Source organism: Babylonia areolata, chromosome 14 (assembly GCF_041734735.1).
Source record: "Babylonia areolata isolate BAREFJ2019XMU chromosome 14, ASM4173473v1, whole genome shotgun sequence".
In the NCBI taxonomy this organism is placed as follows: Eukaryota; Metazoa; Mollusca; class Gastropoda; order Neogastropoda; family Buccinidae; genus Babylonia; species Babylonia areolata.
In genome coordinates this window covers 5,670,327-5,694,248 of record NC_134889.1, presented here as the reverse complement: position 1 = coordinate 5,694,248, position 23,922 = coordinate 5,670,327, and the positions used below count along the sequence as shown (strand labels likewise).

At 41.9% G+C, this 23,922-nt stretch overlaps 1 protein-coding gene across 1 annotated transcript in view; it reads right to left on the bottom strand.

The window, feature by feature from the left end:
- The window catches only part of LOC143289761 (uncharacterized), a 183,074-nt gene that overhangs the window by 28,008 nt on the left and 131,144 nt on the right, over positions 1-23,922 (bottom strand). Inside the window, exons 35-49 of the mRNA XM_076598862.1 lie at positions 23,174-23,227; positions 21,860-21,913; positions 18,215-18,268; positions 17,135-17,188; positions 15,236-15,289; positions 13,581-13,634; positions 12,342-12,395; positions 10,921-10,974; positions 8,895-9,002; positions 8,296-8,349; positions 6,362-6,469; positions 5,194-5,301; positions 3,726-3,779; positions 2,133-2,186; positions 675-728 (exon numbers count right to left, since the gene is read on the bottom strand). Of these exons, the coding sequence (XP_076454977.1) occupies positions 675-728; positions 2,133-2,186; positions 3,726-3,779; positions 5,194-5,301; positions 6,362-6,469; positions 8,296-8,349; positions 8,895-9,002; positions 10,921-10,974; positions 12,342-12,395; positions 13,581-13,634; positions 15,236-15,289; positions 17,135-17,188; positions 18,215-18,268; positions 21,860-21,913; positions 23,174-23,227 (972 nt within the window). The remainder of the gene's footprint in view (positions 1-674; positions 729-2,132; positions 2,187-3,725; positions 3,780-5,193; positions 5,302-6,361; positions 6,470-8,295; positions 8,350-8,894; positions 9,003-10,920; positions 10,975-12,341; positions 12,396-13,580; positions 13,635-15,235; positions 15,290-17,134; positions 17,189-18,214; positions 18,269-21,859; positions 21,914-23,173; positions 23,228-23,922) is intronic.

Below are 23,922 nucleotides of genomic sequence, written 5' to 3'. Positions count from 1 at the left end.
CCCTTCATACGTACAGCTGCATGTTCAAGTGGACAGATTGACAGAGAGAGGGAGAAAGACTGAGAAAGAATGAAAGAGATACACAGAGAGAAAAAGAGACAGAGGCAAGAGGCAAAGACACACAGAGACAGACATAGAGAGAAAGAGAGAGACAGAGACAAAGACACAGAGAGAGATACAGAGAGAGAAAGAGAGAGACAATGACAGAGAGAGAGAGAGACAGAGACAAAGACACAGAGAGAGATACAGAGAGAGAAAGAGACAATGACACAGAGAGAGAGAGACAGAGACAAAGACACAGAGAGAGATACAGAGAGAGAAAGAGAGAGACAATGACAGAGAGAGAGAGACAGAGACAAAGACAGAGATACAGAGAGAGAAAGAGAGAGACAATGACAGAGAGAGAGAGAGAGAGAGAGAGAGACAGAGACAAAGACACAGAGAGAGATAGAGAGAGAAAGAGAGAGACAATGACAGAGAGAGAGACAGAGACAAAGACACAGAGAGAGATACAGAGAGAGAAAGAGAGAGACAATGACAGAGAGAGAGACAGAGACAGAGACAAAGACAAAGACACAGAGAGAATATTATTCAGACATTCAGACAGGTGGCAGACAAAAGACATACCAAGAAAAAAAAAAAAAAAAAAAACCACGAAAGACAGGAACCATTACCTGTTTCCCAGGAATACCAGGCAGACCAATCTCACCCGCCGGGCCAAGCGGTCCCTGTGAACATCATCATCACTGTCACTGTCCCACACGCCTTCCAACACAACACAACATCCTTCTTCTTCGTTCACTCGTATGTACACGAGCGGGGCTTTTACGTGTATGACCGTTTCTACCCCGCCATGTTGGCAGCCATACTCCGCTGCCGGGGGTGTGCATGCTGGGTATATTCTTGCTTCCATAACCCACCGAACGCTGACATGGATTACAGGATCTTTAACGTGCGTATTTGATTTTCTGCTTGCGCATACACACAAAGGGGGTTCAGGCACTAGCAGGTCTGCACACATGCTGACCTGGGAGATCGGAAAAATCTCCACCCTTTACCCACCAGGCGCCGTCACCGAGATTCGAACCCGGGACCCTGAGATTGAGAGTCCAACGCTTTAACCACTCGGCTATTGCGCCCGTCAACACAACATCCAAATCAAATCAAAAACACTTTATGAACCCACATGGAAATTAAGTTGTGCAATCACAGGCTCGTTGTAAACACTAGCATAAAATCATCATGCGCGACATAAGAAGAGATTAAAACTAGTCAAATAAGAATTACCAATAGCTCACGATAGACTAACCCCCCACCCCCCCTCTCCGCACACACACACACACATACTCATGTTAAGACAATAGGGTATTGCACATTTCATCTTCACTAATGTTTTCACTTGGAACAGTTTGCTTCCAACCACACACACACACGCACGCACGCACGCACACACACACATGCACGCACGCATGCACGCACGCACGCGCACTTTCACACACAAGTACACGCACACACACGCTCACACACACTCGCACACTTGCACACACACGCACACACACATGCACACTTACACACACACTTCCACACACACACACACACACACGTGCGAGCGAAACACACACACACACACACACACACACACGTTTAGACCACTCCCCCACACAGAACCACTCTTGTCCCGCATCGTGCTGTGTTGTCATGCTGTCAGAGAAAAAACAACAACACACTAATAAAGCGACACAATGCCTTGTGTCTTGGCTGAGCACCACAAATGCACACAGCTGGTATCGTCCTTGAAAACCTTGAATTAGATTACAACTTCACTCACACTGACATCATACAGTCGGTAATGGTCCAAGTTGTTATGAAAATAATCCAATTCTTCTTTCTTTCTTCAGTCGATGCAAGCATTTAGGTTTTCTGAAGCCTTCTTTTTTTTTTCTTTTTTTTTTTAAAAATAATAATTCCATGGCTTTTCCATGACTTCAACCATAATTCCAGTCCTGGAAATGACATTTTCGAATCCCAGGATTTCCAAGACGTGTATGAACCCTGCATCCACATGGCGCCATACGGTGGTGATAACCGCTGAAGCCACTGGGGAAGGAGAGAGAGTGAGGGAAGTTACTTACCTCCAGACCTGGGGGTCCTGGCTCTCCATCAATGCCGCCCTGACCTGGTTCTCCCTGCACACACACACACACACATATCAGTGACACACAAACACACACACACACACACACACACACAAAACACACACACACACATATCAGTGACACACAAACACACACACACAACACACACACCAACCACACGCACGCACACACGCACACACACATGCACACGCGCACTTTCACACACAAGTACACGCACACACACGCTCACACACACTCGCACACATACACACAAACGCACACACACATGCACACTTACACAGACACTTCCACACACACACACACATACACACACATGCGTGCGAACACACACACACACACGTTTAGACCACTCCCCCACACAGAACCACTCTTGGCCCGCAACGTGCTGTGTTGTCATGCTGTCAGAGTAACACAGGAAATATTCCCAGTCAGGAGATGCTAACAAGATGATGAATATACACAAACAAGATTAGGAAAATTTCTTTATGAATTCTGTTGCAATTCACTGCATTAACTGATTAATTAATTGTGTATTTTTCATTCATTCATTCATTTACATTTGCACTTGTGTCTTATAAACCTTAAGGTTTCATGACAATAAAATCTATTCTATTCTATTCACACACCAACCACACACAAAAACACACACAACACACAAACATACACCAGTGACACACACTCACACACACACACACACACGCACACACATGACACATACATACACAAACACACACACCACACCACACATATATGTCAGTGAGACACACACAGACATACACATCAGTGAGATGGACAGTGAGACAGATGCATGCATGCACGCGCGCGCACGCACGCACACACACACACACACACACACACACACACATATTAGTGAGAGACGCACACACACATACAGGTGTCAGGGTGATATGGATAATGGATAAAAGTACACACATATCAATCATATATATTGATACAGGCACGTACACACACACATCCATACACACACACTCAAACACACTCACACACACAATTATAAGCACACAAACATACACAAACACATAAACACATGCATGCAAGCAATGCACACACTCACAGTGACACACAAGTATATGCATCACCCCTCCCCCTCCCACACACGATGACAAAATCATAGACACAAACACACACACACACACACACACACAGCTACACGCACAACACGGACAACCTGAATCAGAAAACAATATGACATAAAATTCCCTCTGTTTACAGATATGATTTATCAAATACAAACCAACCAACAGGAGGAGTTTGTATTATACTCCATGTTTGGTGATACATATACTTACCATGTCAAACTGATGCAAACTAGGCCTATCGGTTTGCTCTGCTTGGAGCAGCTAACAGTGGAAAGACGAGCCGTCTTGCCCAGTCCGCTCTTAGCCAATCAAACACCTGTAAAAGCTTTTAGCGCTGAATCATTCCGTGGCCATCGAAAAAAATGCCCCACGGCGGAGACGCGGGGACGGACGGGCGGGTATTCGAGTTTGACATGGTAAGTGTATGTATCACCAAACATGGAGCATACCTCAGAACCCAAAGACTCACCTTTATACCTTGCTCTCCTGTCTCACCGGGGGGCCCAGCGGGTCCAAAACCACCCTGCGACAGACACACAGCGTCAAACACACTGTCACACACATACATCCAAAACCACCCTGCCACAGACACACAGCGTCAAACACACACACACACATACATCCAAAACCACACAGACACACAGCGTCAAACACACTGACACACACATACATCCAAAACCACCCTGCCACAGACACACAGCGTCAAACACACACATACATCCAAAACCACCCTGCCACAGACACACAGCGTCAAACACACAAACACACACATACATCCAAAACCACCCTGCCACAGACACACAGCGTCAAACACACACACACACACATACATCCAAAACCATCCTGCGACAGACACACAGCGTCAAACACACAAACACACCTCCCTCCTCAACACCACCACAATTCCTAAACTCCTTAACCCATTCAGCCTTGCGCCCCAACACTGCTCTAGCGTCAAAAATTCCGTCTCTTTGTTGAAACGGACTCCAGAGAATCGACAGACAGGCAGAAAATACGAAAAAAACTTAGCCGTATGAAGAGCACAGGAACAGGAGTCATGATGGCTGCCGGAAAAAGAGGGTGCTAGCTAGCGGGACCAAGGGGAGGTTACCTACTTCCAGGAGGTTATCGGCCGTAGTTGCTTTCGTTTTCTCCGCATAGGCGGATAGTAGTTTGCACAGGACAGGAATGTCAGACCCCTGCCGGAGTCTGCACTAGTTGGGTCACGGTTAAGTTTGTGTAATTAAACGTAATTTTAGATAGAAAATTTCCTTTTCACGTCCGTATATATGCATAAACTGTAACTTCTTCTTCTTCTTCTTCTTCTGCGTTCATGGGCTGCAACCCCTACGTTCACTCGTATGCACACGAGTGGGCTTTTACGTGTATGACCGTTTTTACCCCGCCATGTAGGCAGCCATACTCCGCTTTCGGGGGTGCATAAACTGTAACAAAAAGGGATCTAACTTCTAAAGTATTTCTGGATGTGACTGCACACACAATGTGCAGGAAAAACAGACTGTTTTTTTCTGCATTTACTCAGCATCAGTAATGCAAGCCTTACACAGTTTCCCTTCTCTCCATCTGTGCCTAGCACACCCTGGGGGCCCGGGGGAACCCACAACAGGTAAAGAAAGGAAAGCGAAAGAAAGAAACACACAGAAAGGAAAGACAGAAGGAAGGAAAGAAATAAAAAAGGAATGTAAACCTTACAGGGTCTGAGGTCCGAGGGACCCAGAACAGGTATAGAAGCCAAAGTGGAAGTGGGAGTGGCTGTGTATAGGCGACTTGGAATGAGTGAATAGTGTGGGACTAATGCCACTGAGACTGTGCAGATGATGGGACAGCAAAAAAAAAAAAAAAGGGAAAGAAAGGAAAGCGAAAGAAAGAAACAAGAGAGAAAGAATAGACAGAGAGAAAGAAAGACAAAGTCTTACAGGGTCTCCCTTCTCTCCATCCGTTCCTCGCACGCCCTGAGGCCCGGGGCGGCCAGGTGAGCCGCGACGTCCCTCCTCCCCCTTGGGGCCGGGGGGTCCTGGGGGACCCTGCACACACACACACACACACACACACACACAAACATACACACACACACACATAAACACACACACACACAGAGACACATAAACACACACACACACACACAAACATGAACACACACACACACAGACACATGAACACACACACATACACACACACACACACATATATAAACACACACACACACACACAAACACACACACAAACACATACATACATACACAGACACGCACATATACATACATAAACACACAAACACACACAAATACACACACACACACACACATATATACATATACATACACACATATGTATACACACACACACAAAACACACACACACACATATACATACAGATACACACATATATATACACAAACACACACATGTACGTACACACACACAGATGTACACACACACACACACACATACACACAGACACACATACATACACTCACAAACACACACAAACATACACACACACACATATAAACACACACACACACACACACACTATGCACAGTATTGTTTGATAAAACGTCTACACTGGATGTTCATTTGCTCACACATTCGCATATACACAAGTATACATATGCGCACACGCATACATACACACACATGATCACGCACGCACACCTGCACTTGAGCACACTCACACATACACACACACAAGCATGCACACACACACAAACACATACCCACATGTGCGCAGGCACAAGCACAAATGTATATGGGCATATTTTTCCCTTTTGTGCAAAATCACACCTTGTAAAATGACCTTGAACTAAAAGGCACACATTCACACATTTTCCACACACACACACACAAAGAAATACACCCCTGCATATTTTTACACACACACACACACACACACACATCACAACCACTATCCCCTTCACACACACATACATCTTTATTACACAAACATGCACACACATGCCCATATCACATCCACTACCCTCCTCACACACACACACACACACCCTTCCATCCCCCCTCACCCCCCAAAACACAAGACAAGGGGCTGACACTCTCTCTCTCTCTCTCCCATGTCAGTTCACTCACTCTGTCAGCGTCAATGCCAGGAATACCGGCGGGGCCCGGCGGTCCTGTCTCTCCCTTCATTCCTCGTGGACCCTCCGCTCCTGGTGTCCCGGGTAATCCTGGTGGTCCCTGTACACAGTGCACACACATCAACACAGTGCACACACATCAACACAGTGCACACACATCAACACAGTGCACACACACATCAACACAGCGCACACACATCAACACAGTGCACACACATCAACACAGCGCACACATCAACACAGCGCACACACATCAACACAGTGCACACACATCAACACAGTGCACACACATCAACACAGTGCACACATCAACACAGTGTACGCATCAACACAGTGCACACATCAACACAGTGCACACACACATCAACACAGTGCACACACATCAACACAGTGCACACACATCAACACAGTGCACACATCAACACAGTGCACACACATCAACACAGTGCACACACATCAACACAGTGCACACACATCACATCAACACAGTGCACACACATCAACACAGTGCACACACATCAACACAGTGCACACACATCACATCAACACAGTGCACACACATCAACACAGCACACACATCAACACAGTGCACACACATCAACACAGTGCACACACATCAACACAGTGCACACACATCAACAAAGTGTACACATCAACACAGTGCACACACATCAACACAGTGCACACACACATCAACACAGTGTACGCATCAACACAGCGCACACACATCAACACAGTGCACACACATCAACACAGCGCACACACATCAACACAGTGTACGCATCAACACAGCGCACACACATCAACACAGTGCACACACATCACATCAAAACAGCACACACATCAACACAGTGCACACACATCACATCAACACAGTGCACACATCAACACAGTGTACACATCAACACAGTGGACACATCAACACAGTGTACACATCAACACAGTGTACGCATCAACACAGCGCACACACATCACATCAACACACACATCAACACAGTGCACACACATCACATCAACACAGTGCACACACATCAACACAGCACACACATCAACACAGTGCACACACATCAACATAGCGTACACATCAACACAGTGCACACACATCAACACAGCGCACACATCAACACAGTGCAAACACAGTGTACACATCAACACAGTGCACACACATCAACAAAGTGTACACACACATCAACACAGCGCACACACATCAACACAGTGCACACACATCAACAGTGCACACATCAACACAACACAGTGCACACATCAACACAGTATACACACACATCAACACAACACTGCACACATGAACACTACACACACATCAACACAGTGCACACACATCAACGCACACACATCAACATAGTGCACACATCAACACTACACAATGCACACACACATCAAAACAGTGCAACACACATGAACACAGACACATGAACACAGCACAGAACACACACACACACAATTCACAACACACATGAACACAGACACATGAACACAGCGCAGAACAAACACACACACTCATGAACAGAATGCACTACACACATGAACACAGACACATGAACACAGCACACGACACACATAAACCCCATTTTCTTCCTTTAATTTCTTTTCTTTTTTCCCCAGAGGGCAGGATGTAAAACAAAATAAATATCTGTATAAGCTTATCCTTTCACCCTCATTAAAGATCATTTATCTATTCTATCTTATTCATTTCATAGTTATATTATTATAATTATTCTAATAATAATTATTATTATCATTATTATCATCATCATTTTACATACTGATATATCATTCAGTGTTGCCCATTATCATACTCGACTGACAAGCTAGCTGCAAACAAAACACACCCAAACCAAAGCGACAGGCAGGCAGGTTGTGCTAAACCAAAGCCCAGAGTTTGCAGACCATGAAAACATCACTCACCGATGGTCCGCCCGGCCCAGGAGGTCCAAGGGCGCCCGGCGGTCCAACAGGTCCCTGGAATGTAAGGGGTTCAAAGGTCACACACTGCGTCTGTCATTCTGTGCTGGAGCAGCATGTACGTCAAAGGAGTCACAGTTATGGATACGGTTACTTTTTAAAGACTACAGAATTCTGCTGATATGATTCAAACACTGACAGACACAACAAACAAACTAGAGCAAATATTATACAGCTATGAACAAAAGAAGTACTGACAGACAGTCTGGCAGACATAAATAGAGCATTTGTTTGAAACACAAACTGACAGATAGAGAGACATACGAAGAGGCCCGCAGACAATAACACATACGTACTGGTAATAATAAAATGCATATTTTTTAACATGTCACTCATTCAGTCACTTTAAGAAGCACACGCACACACACACACACACACACACACACATACCCAGTGACATACAGAAACTGATATTGTGCATAACAAACAAGCAAATGCACAGAAGCACATTTTCACACACACACACACACATTCACACACACACACACATCCACTCCATGATCCCCCCTGCCCCACCCCGCTGCCCTCCCCGCCACACACACCCTTTTGCCTTCATCTCCAGACTCGCCCTTCGGTCCTGGTGGTCCTGGGATCCCTTGAAGTCCGTTCACCCCTGTGGGGCCCAGCAACCCGCGAGGCCCCTCTGATCCCTGGCACACACACATACACACAGATACACACACACACACACACAGATACACACACACACACACATCACACATTTCATTCCAGTCCTCTACCCAAAAACTGAAGTACATCTGCCTATAAGGCAGGATAAAAAAAAAAAGAAGATAAATGCCCACTCGGAAATATGCAAGTGAAAAACGGGAATTGCAGCCATGAATGCAGAAAGGAAAGAAAGAGAGATTCCAGTCCTCTCTGTCTTCTCTCTGTTTCTGTCACTCTCTCTCACTCCCCCTTCTTCTTCTTCTTCTTCTGCGTTCGTGGGCTTCAACTCCCACGTTCATTCGTATATACGCGAGTGGGCTTTTTATGTGTATGACCGATTTTACCCTGCCATGTAGGCAGCCATACTCTGCTTTCGGGGGTGTGCATGCTGGGTATGTTCTTGTTTCCATAACCCACCGAACGCTGACATGGATTACAGGATCTTTAACGTGCGTATTTGATCTTTTGCTTGTGTATACACACGAAGGGGGTTCAGGCACTGGCAGGTCAGCACATATGTTGACCTGGGAGATCGTAAACATCTCCACCCTTTACCCACCAGGCGCTGTACACGTGATTCGAACCCGGGACCCTCAGATCGAAAGTTCAACGCTTTAACCATTCGGCTATGGTGCCCATCTCTCACTCCCCCTCTCTTGTGCAATTTTTTTCACTAATGTTATTGAATACTGTAATCTGTATTCGCTATTTTTGATTGATTCGTTGTGTTGATTTGTTGTGTCATGTTATTTTCTTTCTTCTTTTTTTTGTTTTTCTTACAAAGTGAGGGGCTTTGGCTTTCATCCGATCAAGATCATTGCTGTTATCATTATCATTATCCTGCCCTTTTTGTTTCCCATTACAGGCTGCAGAGTTTTGAGATGAACAATGTCATCTGCTTTGAGATAATCAGGTGTTGGAGAAAGAAGCAGAGAAAGACAACTGGGAAGAGAAAGACAAAACAGGAAGAGAAAGATGTAGAGAAAGACAAAACAGAGAAAAAACAATAAGAGAAAGAGACAGATAAAAAAAAGAGGATGAGACAGAAAGAGACAAACAGAAGGAGGAGGAAACAGGCCAGGCAGAAAAAGGAAAAAGACAGAAAGAGCAAGAGAAAGACAGAAAAAGACAGTGGAGGATACGGATACGGATGATTTATTCATTACAGGCCATGCCCCCTAACGAAGCGGGTGTGTGCACAGTTCAAAATATAACAGAAAATAAAGTGCAAAACATATAATAATCAAACAAAAACTAAGCATTAATTACAAGTAACAGAACAGTTTAGAACAGAGGAAACAGACAGAGAGATGAAGACACAGAGAAGAAAGAAGAAGAAAAAAAAAAACAGCGAAAGAAAGACGGAAGAAGAGCGGTTCTCTCCCACCTTGGCTCCTGTGGTCCTGGGAAGAGAAAAAAAACCCAGACAGAGACAGACAGAGGAACAGACAGACAAAAAGAGGAAGAGAAAAACAAAAAAAGAGCAAGACAGAGAGAAGGGAGAAGAAAACAATGAAAGAGAGATGGACGAAGAGCGGATCCCTCCCACCTTGGGTCCTGTGGCTCCTTGTGGTCCTGGGAAGAGAGAAAAACAGACAGAGACAGACAGAGGAACAGACAGACAAAAAGAGGAAGAGAAAAACAAAAAAAAAAGAGCAAGACGGAGAGAAGAAAGAAGAAAACAATGAAAGAAAGACGGAAGAAGAGCGGTTCCCTCCCACCTTGGGTCCTGTGGCTCCTTGTGGTCCAAGAAAGAGAAAAAAAACAGACAGAGACAGACAGAGGAACAGACAGACAAAAAGAGGAAGAGAAAAAAAGAAGAAAAAAAAAAGAGCAAGACAGAGAGAAGGAAGAAGAAAACAATGAAAGAGAGACGGACGAAGAGCGGGTCCCTCCCACCTTGGGTCCTGTGGCTCCTTGTGGTCCTCTGGTGCCGGGCTCTCCAGGGGGTCCCTGCACACACACAGGTTTACATGTAGAACACAACAGAACAGAATACAACAGAACTGAATCGAAACAGAAATAGATTAGAAGAGAATAGAGAAGAACAGAAGAAAACAGAGACAGAACAGAAAAGAACAGAAGAGAATAGAAACAGAACATAGAATAGAACTGAACTGAATCAAACGGATAAGAAAACAGAGGAGAACCAAAACAGAATAGAGCAGAACAGAATACAAAAGAATCGAACAACAGACAAGCAGAGAACACAACAGAAGGAAAGAGAACAGAAAAAGAAGGGAATATAATCAAACCGAAGAGAATAGATTAGAAAAGAACAGAAGAGAATAAAAACAGAATAGCATATAACAGAATTAAACAGAAGAGAATAGAATGTAAATAGAATAGAATAGAATAGAACAGAAGAGAATAGAAACAGAATACAACAGAATCAAGTAGAAGAGATCTGACTAGAAGGGAATAGAACAGAAGAGAATAGAAAAGGAAAAGAACACAACAGAACCAAACAGAAGATAATAGATTAGAAGAGAACAGAATGTAAATAGAACAGAACAGAACAGAAACAGAACACAACAGAATCAAGTTGAAGAGATCTGACGAGAAGGGAACAGAACAGAGGAGAACAGAAACAGAACGGAATGCAATGGAATCAAATAGAAGAGAATAGATCAGAAGAGAACAGAACAGAAGAGAATAGAAACACAATAGAATACAACAGATTCAGATTGAAGAGAACAGAATAGAAGGGAAGAGAGCAGCACAGAACAGAATATGTCTCTATTACCAAGTACACCGGGGTACACCCCTCCACACATTGTTACCTTGTGCACACTCTTGTACACGTGCACCCACATACGCACACACACAGACACACACAAACACACACACACACACACACACACATGCACACACAAACACACACACACACGCACATGCAGACACACACAACAGTGTCCACACAACAGTTTACTGACTACAACCCTCCAAACCTGCTGTCTTGGGCACACTCTTTCACACACACACACACACTCACTCACACACAAACACACACACACAAATACACAGACAAACACACACACATATACACACACACACACTCTCTCTCTCTCTCTCACACACACACACACAAATAAACAAACACACACACTACCACAAAGAAATCACAAAAACCCACAAACACAAAAGTATCCAACAGAGTACAGACAACAGTGAGGACCAACTCTCTCTCTCACACACACACACACACACACACACACACAACCACAAAAGAAAATCACGGAAACCCCACAAACAGAAAAGTATCCAACAGACTATACAGACAACAAGCGAGGACCAACAAACAACAACGATTCACTCACAGGAATTCCAGGAGGTCCCTGCACACCCATAGGTCCTTGGGGTCCTGGGGGGCCCTAAAGAAACATAGCAGCACAGGGGTTAATTTTTGCTTGCTTAGCTTGCAAGCTTGCTTGGTCCCTTAGCTCCCTGGGGAACCGTTAAGGCACTGCGATTGCTGACTCGTGCACTAGCTTTCTCCATTCTGGACGATCGTGTGAGTGACTGTGTCTCAGCAAATGAAACAGGGCTTCATAATAATAATAATAATAATAATAGTAATAATGATTATTTTCATATGGTGCTGGCTTTTATACAAGCTGGAGCAATCTTTAAGCGCTTTGCTAATACAGTACTTAAAAAGAATGAAATCAACACACAATATGAAATAGAAACAAATAAAGGATTCATAAAAGTCATAAAAAAACACAATCTGTAATTCTATGTGGGCACAATTTACAAGACCCGCAAAATAATACATACCCTACATGTAACAACTATACTCACTTGTTCATGATCAATCTGTGCATGTTAACCCATTACACATCAAAACCAACAAGCAAACATCTTCCACAGTTACCAAACTAAAGACTTAAACATCTTCCACAGTGATCAAACTAAAGACTTAAACATCTTCCACAGTGACCAAATTAAAGACTTAAACATCTTCCACAGCGACCAAATTAAAGACCTAAACATATTCAACAGTGATCAAATTAAAGACTTAATCATCTTCCACAGTTACCAAATTAAAGACCTAAACATATTCAACAGTGATCAAATTAAAGACTTAATCATCTTCCACAGTGACCGAATTAAAGACCTAAACATCTTCCACAGTGACCGAATTAAAGACCTAAACATCTTCCACAGTGACCAAATTAAAGACCTAAACATATTCAACAGTGATCAAATTAAAGACTTAAACATCTTCCACAGTGACCAAATTAAAGACCTAAACATCTTCCACAGTGACCAAATTAAAGACCTAAACATATTCAACAGTGATCAAATTAAAGACCTAAACATCTTCCACAGTGATCAAATTAAAGACCTAAACATCTTCCACAGTGACTGAATTAAAGACCTAAACATCTTCCACAGTGACCAAATTAAAGACCTTAATATCTTCCACGGTGATCAAATCAAAGACTTGAACTTTTTTCGCAGTAACCAAATTAAAGACCTTAACAACTTCCACAGTGACCAACTTAAAGAACAGGAAGGGAGGTGAAGATGAAGGGAGGGGAAGCCACTCTTACCGGAGGACCGTTGTCTCCCTTGTGACCCATGACTCCTGGACCACCACGGTCTCCCTGGAAGACAAAGTCAGCGTGGGATCACATCCAGGTGAAGTTTTTGTCTGCTTGTTTGTTTTACATTTTCTGTGGGTACATGTATAAATACCATCCACCAGGTTTTTGAATGATGGAAAACAAGTGCAAGTTGCTTTAACTCCTCCACAACCACGGGGGACTTTTTTTGCTGACAAGACAGTGCGCTGCCATAGGCGACTTTTGTCGACATCAAGGGGCCATGTTGATAAGACCGTTTATCACATTGTAACACAGCTACCCAGCTGCAGCCAGTTTCCTACCAACAGAACAATGACAACCCCCTTGAGTGAGTTTGAAGTGAACAAGTCCATTGTGTTGTTTGGACATGAACCAAAACGCTATGACTGAGAGCATCGTTTCTAAAATATTTGGCGTAGTCGGAAAGTGTTTTTCACAGAAAAGAGTTAAACAGAAAGAGTTTCACAGAAAGAGTTGAACAATTTTCAATCGTTCAATACAATGCAGCAATAAACACTGACACATTAACCATTTCACCCCTTTAACTCTCTCCATACGAACAGCGAAAAGAGACGACGTTAACAGCGTTTCACCCCAATTACCATCATCAAAATATTGAGAGCGGAAAGCTCTTATACTGAAGACGTGAATGTTGACAAAGAATACCACAATTCTGACGACGGAAGCTAAAGGTTGGGTCATTCAGACACCCTCTGGACATCTGAGGGGTCTGTGTAGAGGAGAAGAGAGGACTGGCCGTACTGAGTGAGTTAGTCTTCTGCCTGTGCAGCCTTCCCAACCTGGCATGTTTTGGCCGGTCTGCATCAACGAGGAGGGGTGCCTCACTTCAGGCGCAAATTTATAGCAGCCGCTCCACCAGTAGCTACCGAACTTCACATTATGACTGAAATGTAATTGTGACACAAATTGCTGAAGTCTCAAGACAAAGGATATAACAGTATACTTGTAACTTTAAATCAAAAACAGGAATAGAAAAATATCAGCTTCCGCTGAGGTTGAAGGTTGTGGGCTATCTTCTTGACTGAAATGTCCGTCACTTTGTCTACACTGGTTGATAATTTCATCTCCTTCACTTCCCCAAGAATTATCAACAGAATTTTAAGACAAATCGTCATTATCTGGGTTGAATTCGCTGCAAGAGTCCATCATAATTTCATTGAGCAGTAAACTGAGCAGTAAGCCTTTGACGTTTTACCATATTGATGCGGAAAACCGGACAAAAAAACACACTAAATGTTTGACTTTTGGAGCGAAACTTCGCGTGCCAGTGAGGAAGGAAGTTAAGATGGAGTTACTTCCCTTACCTAGAGTTTCAGGCATAATAATGAGCTGACAAACCGGTTTAAACAATCGGGTTTCTTTGCGCGCCTGTCAGGCGGGCTCAGGCGCAGAACGGCGATCAGCGGCGCACGCCTCTCAGGCTGGCACAGGGTTGAATGAGTTAAGCACAAAGAGTAGAAGCTTACAGAGACCAACAAAAGTGTTGCACAATGTGGTTATTAACCAGTATAGAGACAACATCATTTTACATAAGTATCTCCCATGAATATAAGTTTTTATCTACCTGTCTTTCTCTCTCTCTCTCTCTGTGACAGTCTTACCTTATCACCGTCCATTCCTGGTGGTCCCATGGGTCCAGTTGGACCTCTGTATCCCTGAAACATTGACAGAATTCATTATCATCCCTGAAACATTGACAGTATTCATTATCATCCCTAAACATTGACATTATTCATTATCATCCCTGAAACATTGACAGTATTCATTATCATCCCTGAAACATTGACAGTAGTCATTATCATCCCTAAACATTGACAGTATTCATTATCATCACTGAAACATTGACAGTATTCATTATCATCCCTGAAACATTGACAGTAGTCATTATCATCCCTGAAACATTGACAGTAGTCATTATCATCCCCTGAAACACTGACAGTATTCATTATCATCCCTAAAACATTGACAGTAGTCATTATCATCCCCTGAAACATTGACAGTATTCATTATCATCCCTAAAACATTGACAGTAGTCATTAACATCCCCTGAAACATTGACAGTATTCATTATCATCCCCTGAAACATTGACAGTAGTCATTAACATCCCCTGAAACATTGACAGTAGTCATTATCATCCCTAAACATTGACAGTATCATTATCATCCCTGAAACATTGACAGTAGTCATTATCATCCCTGAAACATTGACAGTAGTCATTATCATCCCTAAACATTGACAGTATTCATTATCATCCCTGAAACATTGACAGTATTCATTATCATCCCTAAAACATTGACAGTAGTCATTATCATCCCTAAAACATTGACAGTAGTCATTATCATCCCTAAAACATTGACAGTAGTCATTATCATCCCTAAAACATTGACAGTAGTCATTATCATCCCTGAAACATTGACAGTAGTCATTATCATACCCTGAAACATTGACAGTAGTCATTATCATCCCTAAAACATTGACAGTAGTCATTATCATCCCTGAAACATTGACAGTATTCATTATCATCCCCTGAAACATTGACAGTATTCATTATCATCCCCTGAAACATTGACAGTATTCATTATCATCCCTAAAACATTGACAGTAGTCATTAACATCCCCTGAAACATTGACAGTAGTCATTATCATCCCTAAACATTGACAGTATCATTATCATCCCTGAAACATTGACAGTAGTCATTATCATCCCTGAAACATTGACAGTAGTCATTATCATCCCTGAAACATTGACAGTATTCATTATCATCCCTGAAACATTGACATTATTCATTATCATCCCTGAAACATTGACCGTAGTCATTATCATCCCAAAATTATTGACAGAATTCAATATCATCACTGAAATATTGACAGTGTTCATTAGCATCCCTGAAACACTGACAGTAGTCATTATCATCCCCTGAAATATTGACAGTGTTCATTAGCATCCCTGAAACACTGACAGTAGTCATTATCATCCCTGAAATATTTAATGACAATAGTTTGTTGTTTGTTAATACCTTTTAATCTTTTCTCACTCTCTTTTCTTGTTAAGCATGCTCACATACATAGGCGCACACACACACACACACACACACACACACACATATATGCTCACTCACATATGCACACACACATTCAGATACACACTCAAAAACACAAAGAGATACATTATTGAGATTCCAACACATCCAAAGCACTGAAAATGACCTCAAATGACAAAAAGAGCATAAACAATATAAACAAGACAGAAGGGAAAAAAAGGTAACTGACAAGTACACAGACAAGTACACAATCAGAGGATGATTTTTTCCCCCCTCATTATCTGAAGTTTTGCTATTCATAACTACTTCATTTCTAAAGTTTTTCCATCAGTCTAACAACATCACCTTTACTCCACCATAAATACATACTAATTTTCTAAATATTGATTAGATACTTTTTGAACAATGTCAGAACAAAACAGACAGACAGACAGACAGACAGACAGGTGGTGACTCACTCGTGGGCCCATGTCTCCCTCTGTGCCCGTTTGTCCCTGTGGTCCAGCCTCACCCTGAAACAAGGCCATGACCAGCTGTGAACCTGCCGTCCTGTGGGTTGTGGGTTCGACGATGGCAACAGTCATTTCTTATTCTATCTTCTCTTCCAACTAACAGTGACAATGAAACATTCACTGACACACATTATTCTATCTTCTCATCCAACTAACAGTGACAATGAAACATTCACTGACACACATTATTCTATCTTCTCATCCAACTAACAGTGACAATGAAACATTCACTGACACACACTGATCTTCTCATCCAACTAACAGTGACAATGAAACATTCACTGACACACATTATTCTATCTTCTCATCCAACTAACAGTGACAATGAAACATTCACTGACACACACTGACCATGGTGAGAGTGTTATATATACGTTCATACCCACCCCTAGTACACATGTAAATATACCTGCAACTGCATACAGACACAAACACACACACACACACATACATACACACACATATACTCACACTACTTTCCCCCCATGTAACGTCACTTAACAGTTAAAAAATGTTAAACTAAAGAAAGAAATATAAATACATGAATTCATATATAAATACACAGAAAAATATATCCATACACACATGTATCAAAGTAGATGAACACATACATTCACATACAAACACACACACACAAACATACACACACACACTTTCCGATATATCTCTTTGTTAAAAGATGTTGAACTGAAGTAGAAACACACACACGCACGCGCACGCGCACACACACACACACACACACTCACACATACACACACACACACACTCACACATACACACACTCACACATTTTCCAATATCATTCTTTGTGAAAAGATGCTGAACTGAAGCAGAAACACACACACACACACACACACATATACACACACACATACACACGCACACCACACACACAAACACACACACACTTTCCAATATCATTCTTTGTGAAAAGATGTTGAACTGAAGAGAAACACAGACACAGACACACACACACACACACACAGACACACACACACACACACACAGTACAAGACCAGCACTCACAGGAGCACCCTTGGGTCCCAGAGGTCCGATGCCTCCCCTCACACCTGGCGTTCCCTGCAACACACGACAACAATCAACATCACCTTCTCTCTCTTTAACTCTCTCCGAACGAAGGAATGCATGAGCATTCCTACATAAAATGTATTCGGTTTCAGACGACGGAATGGAATAGCATTTTCAAGAAATAAAAATCCATCATGCACTGCACACGTGATTTTGTGATTAGCCAAGCAGAGTGCGCTATTCTGGGTCACTCCACAATCGAATTGTATGGTTGTGGCCTGTCTCGCACACACGCTGACAAAGTCACTGACCAGTCGTCTGCTCGCGTGCCAGCCTATTAGCAAAGCGGGATCTTCTCAAAATGTTGTGAAGCGAACAAGGCAGCGATGGCAACATTTTAGGGTTGCCGAAGTACTTGAAATGCTACAAACTGAAGGGTCGGACACTGAAGAGGTGGATGATGACGAAGGAGAAAGCGAATTTAATGCAGAAAGCGAGCATGGGTATGGTGATTCGGGGTGAAAAATTGGCAGTATTTTCTACATATGGCAAAACTGTAAAAATAAGATGAGAAATTTGATTTTTTTTATATATGTAATAGCTCAACACGTAATAAACCAGTTCTGAAAGTTTCATTTTCTTACTTTGTATTTTGTATTTTTTGTCATTTTTTTCCAAACCCTTACAAATGGGCCACCTGTGGGGAAAAGTGAAGGAGAAAACTTGTCATTCTGAGTGAGTCAACTCATTCCACCCGACAGCTACGTGCCTGCTACACCTCCCCTGGACCAGCACTACCCCACACCACTGCAGAAAAGACAGGGTGCTTCACTAAAACAGCGGTAGTCAATGGAGAATTGTCGATCTAATCCGCCAAACAAAGCTTCATTTTCATGCTTCCAGAATCCATAAACAGTTCAGTTCAGAACGCCAACTATACCAAGCAAGAACAAGCGAAATAAGAATTGTGTGCTGGTACGAGAATACCAGTACCTGGTCCACTGGGGGAGTAATCACGGTATGAGTTAACTCATACCTGGAGTAGAATGAGTTGACAACACTCCTGTTCTTCCTCTGCTGCATCTTTTTTTTTTTATCTTTTTTTTTTTAACTCACTCCAGATGAATAGTTCTCTCCCTTGCTTTTCCCTACAGATAACCCATTTGTTAGGGTTTGGAAAAAAAAATCACAAAAAATACAATACATAAAGTTACTGAATGAAACTCACCGTACTTGACCCACTCTCATCACATTATGGGAACGCCCACCCCCCTCCCTCTTCACTGCTCTCAAAAGCTGAATCACTATCAGTACCTACTTGCCAGTAGCTTTCTTCACTGCAGATACTTTATTCAACGTCTTCATCATCCTCGTCGATGTCAAAACTTTCAGTTTGAAACATTTCAATCACTTCAGCAGCGGTAAAAGCCACTGCCATGATCTAGTTTGCTCGAAAAATTCACACTTGTATCGCCTGCGATACCATTTTCGATACGTATGCAGATTAGCTTGTCATGTGGGGTCCTGAACTCGCTGGCTCGCTGTGGAGTGTGTTGTTACAGAATCTCATGAAGAAACTTTCCATTCGACACTCGACACATTCACAATGCCTGGTGTAGCTGCGATTGTTATGCTACCCCATGAGGAAAACGTGGAAAAAATTTGAATTGTTGAAACCACTTTAGCGTTCCATCGTCTGGAGTGAGTTAAGAAAAAAAATATGTGTGCATGTCAAGGAACATGTCAAAGCATATTGCCCTGGTAAGGGTGACTGTTACTGCACAAGCAGACATGCAGTAAGCTCATACTTCCATACACAGCACTTACTTTAATTCCTTACCCTCTAATTCAAAGTACTGCTGATGTTCAAACTACACGTTTCCCTTAACACAATCAAATATACGACAATGAAAAATACCTGTTGTATCTGAGAGCATGAGCAAAAGAATTATGAGGATACAAGCGAATGAAAATCTTAATCTATCATCAAAATAAATTTCGAGTGTACTTCACAAAGGAAAATCGTAAGTGGTAGTAATGTAAAGAGAAGACAAATATTAAACAAGGAATGAGAACTAACTAGTCTTTACTCAGTCTTCGTGAGACGAAAGCATATAATTCAACACAGCTTCAACTATGCGCATGTCCCATGGAAAGTAGCAGTACTTGTGCCTTGCTTTAATAAATAAAAGTATTTTTTCTTTGTTAATTACTAAAGTAAGCATTCTTTATTTAGTATAATGGTAATGTCAATAATATAATAATGGCCCAACACTCGGCTTATATCACAGATTGACACAAGTTTACATTTGGGCCAACAGCAAAGTGAGAGCTGTATTATCAATGGTTTCTCCAGTCAATGGGAAACCATTTACAGCTTAGTCTTTTGTGAAGGACTATTACTCTCAAACTAGGAGGCAAAATTGCACTAGCTCTTAGTGCTGCAGCCTTGTGGGCTAGTTGGCCTTTGGGAACCATCCCAACGCCGACTGTCCTAAAACCCTCTTGGCCGAGAGAGTGGGGATGTATTTGGGCAAGACACTCTCCACTATAATCAAATTCTAGCCCAAATAGTCAGAACAGCAGTTGCCTCCTCTGCTGTTCTGATGGTCATAGTTGGACACGACTGACTATCATATATATATATATGTAAAAATAAGCATGAAAAAACAGTAACAAAAAACCAGTGGCAGTGATGGTGATGCAGTGATACTGGCAATGATGATGATAGTAATGGTGATGACAATGGTAGTGGTAGTGGTGATAATGCAATGATATTGGTGATGATAATGATAGTAATGGTAATGCAATGATATCAGCGATGATGACAGTGATGGTAATGCAACGTTAGTGGTGAGGACGATGATAGTGGAGGTGATGATAATGCAATGATATTAGCAGTGATGATGATAGTGAGAGTGATGGTAATGTAATGACATTGGGAATGATGATTACAGTGATGGTACACAATTATGTTGGAAATGATGACAGTGTTGGCAACGCAGTGATATTGACAATGATGATGACAGTCATGCAATGGTATTGGCCATGACAATGACAGTGATAGTAATGCAATGACATTAATGATGATGATGATTGTGACAGTAATGCAATATTGGTGATGATGATGATGATAGTGATGGTAATGCAATGATATTGGTGATGATGATGATGTTGATGGTGATGGTAATGTGATAATTTAGGTGATGATGATGATAGTGATGGAAACGCAATATTGGCAATGAAGATGATAGTGATGGTGATGTAATGATACTGTCAATGATGATGACAGTGATGGTAATGTAATGTAGATGATGAAGATGATGATGATGATGATGGTAATGCAATGATATTGGCTATGATGATGACAGTGATGGTATTGCAATGATATTGGCTATGACGACGACACTGATGGTATTGCAATGATATTGGCTATGATGATGACAGTGACGGCAATGCAATATTTGCGATGATGATGACGGTGATTGTAATGCAATGAAACTGGTTATGATGATGATGATGATGATGATGATGACGGTGAAGGGCAATGTGATGAGGAGAGTGATGATCATAGAGGAAGGGGTGACGATGACAGGACAATGACAAATGATGCTGAAAGTGACAGGTTGTTTTTTTACTCACAGGTATTCCTGGAGCACCAGCTGGGCCATGGAGTCCATTGCTGCCCTTGGGGCCCTGGGAATCGAACCAACAATGTTAAATCCTTTGACCCTTTAAATCTGAATATTACCCAGTGACTGGTCCTGTGAACCAAGCATATACATTTCTTTGACCCTTTAAATCTGAATATTACCCAGTGACTGGTCCTGTGAACCAAGAATATACATTTCTTTGACCCTTCAAATCTGAATATTACCCAGTGACTGGTCCTGTGAACCAAGAATATACATTTCTTTGACCCTTCAAATTCAAATATTACCCAGTTACTGGCCCTGTGAACCAAGAATATACATTTCTTTGACCCTTCAAATTAAAATATTACCTAGTTACTGCCATGGGAACCATGACCCAACAATATTAAATCCTCTGATAATCAAAATATTACCCACTTATATTGTTCTTTCTGTCATGTTTATTCTACTTACTATCACTCTTAATGTGTCTGTCACAACGAAAACTTGAAAAACAAAGTCTGAAAGCAAATCCCTTGGCCCCTGCTGGGGTGTGAAGGATGCTAGGTAATGTCACTCGGTGTTCTACACCAAAACTAAAACAATTTAAAAACCAAGAAATTGGTTAAAAAAAACAAAAAAAACATAACAAAAAAGCAAAAACAAAAACAACACTAAACAATTTAAAAACCAAGAAATTGGTGAAACAAACAAACCCCCCCCAGCCCCCCCCCCCCCCCCCCCCAACCAAAAAAACACCACCTGATGAATATATGATCATATCATCACGCAACTTTTCCCAGTTTGATATAAATTTCACCCGCTTTCTAACACTGCTCCCCTCCCTGATTTCAACTGATGGCAAAAATTAAATACTGATCTCACATTCAAACACACACACACAAACAAAAATACACACACAAACACACACACATACAAACACTCGATTCAAACACTCGACTGATTCAAACACTCGACTATTGGCCGCCGTTCTTTCTCTGTTTCTGGACCTTGCGATTGGAATGAACTTCCTTTTTCGCTTCGTCAAGTCTCCACACTCAGCTCTTTCAAGTCTGGCCTTAAAACCCACCTCTTCCCAAAATAGCCTCCCTTGCCTGCCCTTCCTTGTCTTTAGTTTCTACAGTATTAGAGTTATGCATGCGTGTGAATGACTGGTGCGAAAGCGCTTTGATTTGTCTCTGCACAAGATCCAGCGCTATATAAATACCATTATTATTACTATTATTATTATTATTATACAACCCCCACGCCCCCCACACACACTCACACACACACACACACACACACACACACACACACTCACATGAGGCCCAACAGGACCTGGGGGACCAGGGTTTCCTCGTGGTCCTGGTTTTCCCTGCACACACAACAACATGTAAAAAAAACAAAAACAACAACAACAACAATAACAACAACAACATCATGAACATAACCAAATGTCAGGAAAAAGCAATGAAGGGATTTGAGTAATCAATCCATTCACAAATCTGAAGCATGACGGAAAAAAATCATATCATATGCATAGAAATAAAAGAAGAAAAAAACCCAAACAAACCCAAAATGCTAATGCAGAAGTCCTTATTATACAGAACTCCCAACCATGAATTGTTAGTAAACAAGTAATTCAAGCCACATCCATTTTGGCTTCTTTTTTCTTCTGTTTATTTACTTAACTGAAAAGTCAGTGCAGAGAATACAAAGCAAAAAAAAAAAAAAAGAAGAAAAAATGACGACAAAGCACAGGAAATCTACCACACATCGTAACAGAGAATACAAAGCAAAAAAAAAAAAAAAAAAAAAAAAGAGGAATGACGACAAAGCACAGGAAATCTACCACACATCGTAACAGAGAATACAAAGCAAAAAAAAACCAAACAAAAAAACTGTCAAAAAAAGCACAGGAAATCTTCCACATATCGTAACAGAGAATACAAAAAAAAAACAACCCAAAAAAACCCCAAACCGATGACAAAGCACAGGAAATCTACCACACATCATAACAGAGAAAACAAAACAAAACGAAAACAAAAGAAACAAAAAAACAAACAAAAA